Raw genomic sequence first — 10,883 nt, 5'->3', positions numbered from 1 at the left:
TCCTGGTAAGCGGAACTTGAGTTTTATGCCATGGGCAGAGCCACAAAAAGGCTCCTTCAAACCCGTTTAAAAATTCATCCCACTGCGAAAGAGCTTTGCCGAGGGCGATTCCGGCAGAGACCACGGCTTGCCGAGACCGGCAGCCGGGCACCAGGCTAACGCGGGCAGCAGCTTCCGTCCCCAACCAAGACGAGTGAAAAGCGCTACGGTGTTTGCAGGAGGCACAGCTAACACCTCTCTTACATGGTTTCCCTGAAATTCATTTTCAGGAGTAAATACTTGTTAGGAATGTGACAAAAACCATCACTGAAATAATGAAAACAGAAAATTATTACAAAAGATTTAACAAAACCCTTGGAATTTCAGTTGGACTGAGCAATATTTTTCGCACAGTTCCACCGATTCCAGGATAATTTCAGATCTTTTGACGACCCCCGAATAAAGTGATGGGAAGTCCTGAGACGCAGCTGTTGCTGTGACGGCAAAGCAGGAGACACGGCGAGGAGCACCCTGCCTTCAAAATAGGTGGCGAGGAGATGAAAGGAGAGAAAGGGGAGAGCGGTCTTTCAGAGAGACCACGTCAAAGGAACACTAAGGAACCCTGAAAAGGGCATCCACAACTTTTTTATTCTCCAAATATGCTTTTGCACAGGGAAGCATCGTGAAGGCCAGCAGAGACACAGAAGGACTGCGTCTCCTGTCGACTCCTGCCCGGAGTGGGTATCGAAAGCGCCTTTTCTGTTGCAGCTCAGAGCTAAACTGATGCAAAAGACAACTCTGCTCTCCTGGCAGCGCCGTGTGCTCCCACCACACTTACTGTCTTCTCTCTCAGCACAGCTCCGTGTGCACACTTTGCACTAAAACCAGCAATCCCAGGCAATTAAAGCATGGCTGCTTGCAAGGTCTGCTCTGTCCATACCCACCTGCTGGTGGGAGGCCCTTGTCTGGTCCTGCAGGAATGATCCGTCCCACAGAGACGCCCGTGCTGAGGAGGCACCGAGGTGGAGGTGTCTGTCTGAGCAGAGGCACCGGGGGCTCACGTCATCTTCTCCCCTCCCCCACCACCACCGAAGGAGACGCCAAAGCTCGGGCCGGAGGAGAGCACTGGAGAGTGTTACAGAAGTCAGGAAACACCTGAGCCTTTGGAAAGTTCGGCATTTTGAACATGAGAAAGGCAGGACTTTTCCTTTCTTTCAACCTTGTTTGTGGCCGCATTTTAGGAACACGGGAGTTTCTCTGTCCGTTGGGTATCATGCCGCATCGCGGCTGGGGGTCTGCCTGCAACGCACTCTGCATTTTCCAGTAGAAGTCAGCCCTTGGATACCCACCGCCTCTGACCAAATAGTAACAATAAGTAGCACTTTATACCACTTTACATTTATATTCTATTCTGGATTTCCTTAGCTTTACAGCAAGGGCTGAGTAACAGCCCCTACAAGGGGGCAGAGACCGTACATGAAGACATTGCAAAAGCAAATGGCACTGAAGGCCATAGGTCCCAAAGTGTCTCCACCACAGGTCAGAAATACCATCGCTAACATCACTGCTGGACGGGATCCTGGACCTCGCACCCTTCCGTTGCTGCCCTGAGGTCACCCAGCCCATCTGCGCCGTGATGCTGCGGGGCGTCACAGCAGCGTGCTCAGGATGCTGAGCCATGCTACCGCCGGTTGGGCACCCCGTGCCATCCTCTGCTGTACTTCAATACACGCTTAATTTCATCATATAGGCTAAAATTCACTTTGGGAAAATGTGCTAGTGTAGCAGCAACAGTTTATATTCCCATTAGAAAAAATGCAGAGGCTCGTTATGCCGAGAGCGTAACTCACGCCTTGCTCCCCAACAATATGGGACCCATCTAAAGTGTCCACATACCGCACACAATCTTCAGTGCTTTATTGCCCAGTCATTTCTATTCTACCCAAATGAAAAATAAAACTCCATTACTAAGCAAAAGTCTCAGGAATTTTTATGAGATTGTAATGCTTCAAATTTATGTTGAAAAAGACCAAAATCCTCAAGCTGTCTGTCGTTCCTCCAGCCAGCGACGCGGAAGATGCTGCTGACGCGGCGCAGCACAAGCGATCAGACGGGCAATGCCGCTCTGCCGCGGTGCCATCAAACAGAAATGGGAAGGTTTTCCACTCGCTTAGGACATAATGGAAAATTTGAGGAAAAAAATGACAGAACGAACACCAAATATCCGCAGGACAGCTGCAGACCTCACGTGAAATGTTTTAACTGATTTTCAGGCCTTGAAACTTTCTGCCCACAGCTTTCAGATGAGCTGTGTTTTTGGAAGGGAACACTCAGGGAACATCAAGCATCAGTGTAGACATTAATAGCAATAAACAGCTGAACATCAAAATGTATCAGAAGGAAGAAACCAGGAAAAAACAGTTTAAAGAGAAAATATTGCAGACACTAAGATATAAGTCTCTGGCATTAAATCAGTGCTTATGGACACTCCGCAGGGTACAGCTGGCGCATGCAGAACCACATGACAGATAATTAAAGACCACGAACAGAATACTGCCCCGCTGGAGTGTCCCCTTCAGCATCTCCCGCTTGCTCCTTCCAGGACTTTGATGTCTTTGCCTGGACATCACCACTGGTATCACTCTGATGTCCCCCGACTCTCCCCTGCCATTTTCTACCCCGCGGTAAAGCATCCCAGTGACTCCTGTGGCTGCTGAGAACACCCCGTGAGTGGGCAAGCAATAAAGATGAAATGCCATTTTTTTCCCCTGCAACTCCTACAGGACTGGATTATCACACTTCAGCAATTACTGCAAACACCCGACGGAGGAGGGGCTCCGGCGTCTCCTCATGCCCAGCGCAGCTCAGCCGCATCCCGCTCTGCTTCTCTGACTCACCTGCAAGAACACAGCCGCTCACACACTTTTTCGTCAATTCTGAATTATTCAGTGAGCAGTTACTGTGCATACCATGTGAAACAGGTATCTGCCTAGATATTGCTCTCAAATGCTTGTTGGCTTTAATGTGCTGGATTGGCCGAGATGAATCGGTACACACCAACGGGCTGAACACCCCCACCCGCTCGTATCAGCATTCCCTGCGCTTCCCATCCCCACGAGCGTCTTTATCAAGAAAATCTCACCTGTGCAAATGGCACTGGCAAACAAACAAGCTAATGAACATTCTTTGAACAAATGCATGGGCTTTACTTGAATATATGATCATAATTCATATTATTTTATTCCAGTGTTTCTACAGCTGAACGGGAGGATGTCCTATCATGTCAGCAGCACTCTAGAATATTCCTGATCTCGGCTTGCTGTGGCTGCTGCTGTTATTAAATTACTGCAGAAAGTGGGGAGTCATTCAAAAAACCAAACAATAACATTAATGAAACCTGAGTACCTAAAATGCACATTTTTTCCCATATTTAGGCAAACAATTACAGAAAAGATGGCAATATTAGAAGTTCTGGCCCATGTCACAAAGAACTAATATTTAGCCAGTGTCTATATCAGTAAAAGGTTTTTAGCATGATCCTACAGTTTACGTACTTCTTCATTAAGAAAACGGGCAACACTTTTTTTCAATGTATTACTTCCCATAACCACAGCACCTTAACACCAGCACTAAAAAACATATCAGAATCTGCTACGGGCAGGATGGAAAACGATGACTGTCCAACAAACTCAGTCTCCAGCTGTACGGCACAAGCATGGAAGAGAGCAAGAGACGCATCACTATTCACGGGCAAAGATGAAGCCCGCCTCCAGTAACCTTTGCAAACAGCAGCCAGCCCCGGGAGCCTGGCGGCTAGATTAATTTTGAATTCCTGGGGTGCCAATTACCAATCCGCAGAAGGGAACGCTGCGTTTTGCTGCTCAGCTGTGCCAATGTTTGAAAATTGTCTAGATCTGAGAATCCACATTTTCCCTGCATTAGTCATTACGAGTACAAACAGGGCTTTTTTCTTTTTCCATTGACAGAAAATCTGGGGCCATTCTGAAGGTCTGAACATGCACGGTGCGGGTGTTGGTGCCCGCGCGTCCTGCTGGCAGACGAGTGTGCGTGGCAGTGGCAGTGTCTGCGCGCTGAAGCCCTTCCAGGCGCCTGGGGACCTGCCATCACTCGTACCTAAAAAAAGGCTTCAGCAGCCTCATTCTGCACTTGGCTAACTGCGAACAGCTAGGGGACCGCTGCTTTTAGGAAGCCAACAGGTAATGCAGAAGAATTACTTCAGAAGTGCTAGTGAAGAGTCCTCCCCAGCGCCCCTGGTGATGACGACCCCAAGGCCACCCGCATCCTCAGCCCCGTCCTCTCCTCTGCCCGTCAGTCACGGCATCGGAAAATGGAAAGAAAAATATGAGAACCCAATGTAGGAAACCACCACCACTGCCTTGGTCACACTTCCTTCACTCAGCTCCAAAAGGTCCACGTGAGAGCTGCCAGCACCCAGGGCTGGACTGTCTCCTGCAGGACACTACAATGCTTGCTCGGCAATTACACCATCCACTAAAAATACTGAAGGTGTTTGGGGTAAGGCTGCATTTAAAATCCATTACCAAGAAAGCTTGAAATGTCTCAAAACCGTGAAACCCCTTCAGAACGGAGAGGAGGAGACCTGAGCTGTGGTGCCCTGTACAGCGGACGTGCCGTCGCAACCGCTCGGTGCCAGCCGGCCGTTGGTCCCCGCGCCACAGGCGCTGCCCACTGCAGGGTGACGTCTCCCACAGGGACTCGGAAAACGGCATTTTGCCTGCTGATGCTTCAAGCTGACTGGTTTTCGTCGCTTATCCCTTTGACCAGTCTTCAGGGAGAAGGCACGTTGTGTCCATCATAGACAACAACGCAGAGCTGTTTAAGTAAGAAATCGGATACACCAATGCAATTAATGGCTACAGCGCAGTATAAATGCACAAGAGACAGTGCTGGTCTCTGTGGCTTGTTTGAGTCTTGGCCTTCACGCTGAATCGCTAGTCAGAAAAGATCAAGAACAATTGCACGGGGATTTTTAATCAATATCTAACCTGACAATAGGATTTGGAGGAAGATCATCCCATAAAACACAGGCGGCGGCACAGACTAATTGTATTTACTTCCCACTGACCAGAGGGTCGCAGGCAGAGCGCTCTGTACCCCAGGAAGGTACTGCAGGTCTCTCTCAGAGAGGTGTCACCCGTTTGCCTCTGTGAACTAAAAAGTCAAACATTTTCCCGGAGGCTCATGTTAAACATCGCCCTGTTTGTAACTGTTTTGGAGTATCAAAGCCATTTATTGGGTGGTGTTGAAGCGAAAGACTCTGAAGCAGATGCCCAAAATACCTTCCTCCTCTCTCTTTCTGGTCTCACGCCCCCTAAATTCACTGTGGAGCTGAACAGAAACATCGTGCAGATGTTAGAAAAGCGTCATCGGTTCTTGGCCAGCTCCTTTCTCTCCGGCTGCATGACCCTGAGCGCATGATTGAGGGATGCCCATTTGTGCCTGGGAGATGGTGCCATGAATCACAGACCCCTATTCCTCCCACAGAGAAGGCACAACACATCCTTGGTTCTGAACACCAGTGCCCGACATCCACAGCGAGATGTCCTGCACCGCATTTTATAAATTGGCTTGTAAGAAACCTACTTCCCATCCACTCATCGGAGCAAAGATGTCTCAACGCCGACACACACCCTCCAAACATGGACGAGCCGGACCTCAGGGTAGAGCTGAGGAGATGCTGTGGTGCTGCAATGCAGCTCATTAGAGATCAGCTTGCTAACTGCCGCACCAGCCGAGGCCAGCGACGCTTCTAGGTAGCAAGCATATAATAAAAACAAATACAAAGCTCACAACTAAGGATAAGAGGGGTGACCTACGAGGGGAGGACCTGGGGGGGGACGAGGACCGTCTGGGCAGCCCACACCGGAGCAGGTCTGGGGACTGCCCGTGGTCGGGGAGCATGCGGGCTACGCGAGCATCGCTCAGGCTGCTGTGTAACCGCTCAAAATCACCGGAAATTTCCTGACGGAAAGACGGGCAAAGCTAGAAAATACTCTCTCAAAGGTAATGGAAAAAGGTTTGCGGTTTGGGAGCGAACCTCCCTAAAGGTCACAGCCCAATTTTAGGCTGGAGCTCAGCAGTTTGATTTTGCGTCATCTGTTCCTTGTGGGATCTAATAGGAAGGACTCTGCTGTCTGCCCTGAGTTTCTTCAGAAACAGGGGCCTGCCCTAACATTTTCCGTTTATGAGAAAACATTTCATGAGCTGAACCGTTTTTTTTTTGCTGGAAATTCCTGGCACCAGTGGTGGCTGCAGCTGGGCTGAGGGCTGCTGCACACCCGTGACCACGGGGGGACCTGTGGCACTGCCCAACCCTCCGCAGTACCGGTACCTCCCCGGGCTCCCGGGCGCTGGATGCAGGATGCTTCCACCAAGCCCCAGCCCGAACTCCGGCCCTGCGTGGGCAAGAGCAGAGGAACCAAGTGACCTGCTGTTGCGCCCGCTGCGGTCCCCTCTGCCTTCGCGGGGACACCGGGGACAGAGGCTGGCTCGGGGAGCACCGCCGCACCGCAGCGGCAGTTATTCACAGGGAATTCAGAGTTTCCTTTGAATTCTTGTGTCACACCATCCATCACGGGCACCCGCAAAGACAAATGCTGAACAACAACGCGAGCAGCTGTGTGCCGCCCCGGGCAAACCGGACCGTAAGTTTAGAGGTTTTGCTCAGTTTGGCGCACTGAATCGTGAACATTTAATGGCTCCTTTAGCTGTACCTACACCCCGCTCCCCCTCTCCTCGCTGCTCGCCGCATCCGACCACGGACGCAGGTCAGGACCTCGACTGCAGGGAAAAGCACTAAATGCTGCAGGATTGACGTGGTCGCGCTGCGTTTTCAGAGTAGTCACAGATTTCCACCGTGGAGGTGAAATGCTGCTCCCACCGCTGCAGCCACGTGTCGGCCCCTTTCCTTACAGATGGCATATGCAGGCAGAGGATGCAAACAGAGCTGAGACACACACGGACATCACGGAGGACAGTGACATTTTGTGCACATTCCCTCTGGTTGCGTCCACAGTGTGGGCACCGTCCTCCGTTGGCCGTGGGGCATCTTTCACGCAGCAGTGACAGCAACAGCATCTCCTTTTTTAATATGGAAGCACAATTGCGAAACCAGGGGGAAAAAAGGATTATTTTCCATTTGCTTCTTGAAACAGATGTCACTTTCCTCAGACCTGTTTGTTTTCAGGACTGTGGGGGTTTAATCTTTAAAACAATAATATTATTACAATATGTGTCAAATGCTGTTTTCTAACAAAAGAAAACAAATTGCTTCCGCCCTGTAAGCACCAGTAACCAGTCGATAATATGAACAGCTCTGCAAAGGGGGTGGGCATCGCGGTCCAGCAAACGCCCATCCCGGGCAAGGCCCCGAACGTGAACCCGAGCACCCCCACCGCAGCCCGAGGAGCCTTGGGGGGGACAGGCACTACCCAAACCCTGCAGACACAAGAGCAAAACTCCGCTCGACTCCTCCAGGGGCTTCACTGTGCCCACAACAGCCAGAAGAAAAATCACTGAGTGACCCCCAAAAACTCCCTCGAGAGTAAAGCCCCACTGGCGGAAAGCGGGTCACCGCAAGGCTGCCCACAAGGCTCACCCCAAATCCCAACACAGCCAACAGGGCCGATTTCTCCCCGACGCCATCGCGTGCCGGTACAGCAGTCGGACTCCCGAGCTCCTGTGCCTGCCTCACTTCGGAACGGGAAACACCGCTGAAAACCCCAAAGCCTTCAGGATGGGAAAACCCAACCAAAAGCCTTAAAAAAGTTTCACCTGAGCTGACTCTGTTTAGGGAGCGTTTGAGCTGGCATCGTCTCTGTATTTGCCACAGAAAATGTATCACCCCTCTGAACAGAGACATACAACTAGGAAAATCCATATCCCCTCCAGACAAACAAAATCCCCCCAAACAATGAGACACGGCACCGCCGACCTCCCCGGCAGCAGTCGAACACGGCCCCACGGGCTCGACCGGATCACCCCCGGGAGAGAGGAGTTTGTCGCCATCCTACCTGCAGAAGCCAGTAGCACCTTCTGTGAAACGTGGGGATGATGGAGGAATGGACGTAGCAGCCGTACAAGCACTGGGGACACAAAAAGAGAGAAAGCAGAGTGGGGTTAGCGGAGGAAACCATCGCCCGCAGAGGCAGCGCTCGGGACAGAGGCGGCAGCGCCTCACCCGCTACCGGAGGGTGTTGTTTCTGAAGTCGGCCCACGGCGGGTAACACCACACACCGCGTTATAGCACCCCAACATATTTTTTAAGCATCGCTACAGGTCACAGCGTCCCTCTCCTAACAGCCCCCCGGCCCCGTGCGCTGCGCTCGCCTTTTGCAACACCTTTTGTACAGCAAAATGCCAAAATATAGTTGCTTTTTTTCCTTCCTTTTTTTAAAATGAACTCTGCTTCTCTGATTAACTGCAATCAGTAAGGCTAAGGAATTCTTTCTGCAGGGAAGAATCAAATTTCCAGTATGTTAAAACTTTTCAACACTGCTGTCGGTTGGAAGCTAAGCCCAGTGCAAACCAAACACACAAAACTGTTTTTAATTTAAAAGATCCCAGTACAATTCCTGTCCACAAGATTTGTTTATTATTAAGAAAGCAATACTATTTTCTGACTCTGCTGGCTTTTAATATAGTGCACATGGGGGATGGGTGCGCGTGTAATGATATATTCTCCAATACCAAAGGTGATTAGTTTTCCTTAAATGTGAGATTGCAACACCCCAGCAATCTGCTCGCAGCTTTCTCCTGATATTTCCCCTGGAAGATCACAGGCCACACGTATTTTAGGCACACCAGTATTCTGTCATTACAGAAGGAAAAAATAAATAAATTCAACTACAGGGGACTTTAAAGGGAATTTATTTTTTTATTTTACTCCAGTGACTGCATCGATTATGATGACTCTCACAATTAACACGCTCTTTGCTCGCTCGCAGCCCTGTCCGCACCCTACCGGGGGGTTCGCACCGGTCCGGGGCGCGGGAATCGCCACCGAGCATCCTCCCAGCAGCACCGGTGGCAGGAGGGGACGGCCCCGGCTCCGGCCAGACTTCAGCAAGACTTTAAACCGTGTTAACGGCACCTAAGCGGATGGGTGCTGGGAAAACTTATCGGTAATCACAATCCCGGCTGTCTCGAGTCCCTGCTTCTGCAGACACGGGTGCCACAGCACCGGTAGTGATGCGAAGGCTGAAGCGCTGCATCAAGGTTAACCGGCACTGTTGGGGGTGACCCGCGCTCGGTGCCCCGGTGGTGGGCCGGTAGAGAGCTCCGTCCGTGCCATCCCCCAGTGCAGGACACCGGCTATTCGCGCGAACACAAAGGGACCGATAAATCTTCATTCATAATCCTTCTGGAAGGCACCTCCCAAACTATGAAAACACTCTGCAGGCAGGAAGCGCTCCCGCCCCGCGTCGTTGGGCCCTGCCGCGGGGCGAGGGGGGCGGTGTGCCGTCCACCGCGCAGGCTCACCGGCGAGCGCACGGGGAGGCTGGTGGCAGCGTCTCCTCCCGAGATCACCGCTCGCAAGGTCGGCCTGAATTAAAAAGGATTTAGGGACTGGTGGCTGCTATCACCGAGTTATTTTTAAAATACAAGTGACAAAGATTAATAATGTTTTTAAATGTGTCAAGGATACATTCCACACACCAAAAAAAGCAGGGAGGAAAAATAGAGAGGGAAAAAAACCTGCAGAAAATAATCCAAAGAAAAGCTTAACATTTAAATCCCACCACTCAGCCTGGGGAGAAGCAGCCGCCGTTTGTTTAAGATAATCCCTGGCAGCAACTCCTGGCTGCACCGCACCGGGGGCTGCATTAAAAGGTCTTTGACGTTTGGTTCTGCTGACTCAGAGCTGTTCCCCCCGGCTTTGGAGAGCAGCGTGGTGGGTGCAGCATCCCCCAGTCCGACCCGCTTCCCAGCGGGGACGGGAGAGCTGGTCCGGAGCGCGGTGCTGGAGGAGCCCCTGCAACAGCGAGGAACCCCCACAGCGCCTCACGCAATAGGTGTCCATGTGTATCAGCACATCCCCCGATTCGCTGTGAAGTCGATCGGAACTTCACCACGATTACAACAAAAACTAATGCCAGGCACTAACGCTGAGCTCCTCTACCTCACTGCCTTCAGCAGGGAGGAATGCTGCTCTCTATCTCCGGATCTGTCTCACCTGTAATTCCAGAGGTGTCAATAATGAATTACACAAAAGCATCCCACCTCCGTGAAACTGGTTTTCAGCATTTCAGCAAACCATTAAGAAAACCCGAATGGTTCCCAGAATTTACAAAGCATCCAAAATACAGATGTGATTTCTTTATTTTTTTTTCTCCTTTCTTCCCCCCAGGTGGCATGACATGGGAACATAGTTCTGGATTGCTGTTTTGGGGCTGGATGTTCTAGCCTGGGTGGCTGGGACGAAGGAGACCCACGCGTAAGCCAAGCCCCGGGGCTCAGCGCGACAGCGGGGAGCTCTTCTTCACGGGCACTGCGAGACAACGCGGCTGCGGAGAAATGCACTGCGGTGGGAGAAGCACAGGCTGGAAGCCCAGCCTCCAGAGTGGAGACAAGATGAGTGATGGCGGCAATAAAAACTACATTAATTTTTTGATAAAGAGGCGTAAGAAAATGTTTAAGATATAAATAGAAACCTTAGAAAACTGAGCTTCACTGTTTTGGAGGATCTTCAAGGTTAAGGGGTTAAGCGCTGTCAGACGACATAAAGTGCACGGTTTGGTAGTGGGGTACGTGGGGGTGTACAGGGAGAGGGTGCGCAGAGGCGATTTTCCCGCGCGCGGCTGTGCGCCCGACACGGCAGTGCTGAAGCCCTCTGCCTGGCACCGGGTGCGGGCGGCCCGCCG

At 51.3% G+C, this 10,883-nt stretch overlaps 1 protein-coding gene across 1 annotated transcript in view; it reads right to left on the bottom strand.

The window, feature by feature from the left end:
* Positions 1-10,883, bottom strand: part of CAMTA1 (calmodulin binding transcription activator 1) — a 312,119-nt gene that overhangs the window by 131,218 nt on the left and 170,018 nt on the right. Inside the window, exon 5 of the mRNA XM_009884071.1 lies at positions 8,034-8,105. Coding sequence (XP_009882373.1) covers positions 8,034-8,105 — 72 coding nt within the window. The remainder of the gene's footprint in view (positions 1-8,033; positions 8,106-10,883) is intronic.

Source organism: Charadrius vociferus, unplaced genomic scaffold, assembly GCF_000708025.1.
Source record: "Charadrius vociferus isolate BGI_N301 unplaced genomic scaffold, ASM70802v2 scaffold784, whole genome shotgun sequence".
In the NCBI taxonomy this organism is placed as follows: domain Eukaryota; kingdom Metazoa; phylum Chordata; class Aves; order Charadriiformes; family Charadriidae; genus Charadrius; species Charadrius vociferus.
Note: the sequence above shows the minus strand (reverse complement) of the source record. Positions and strands in the feature narration are given on the sequence as shown.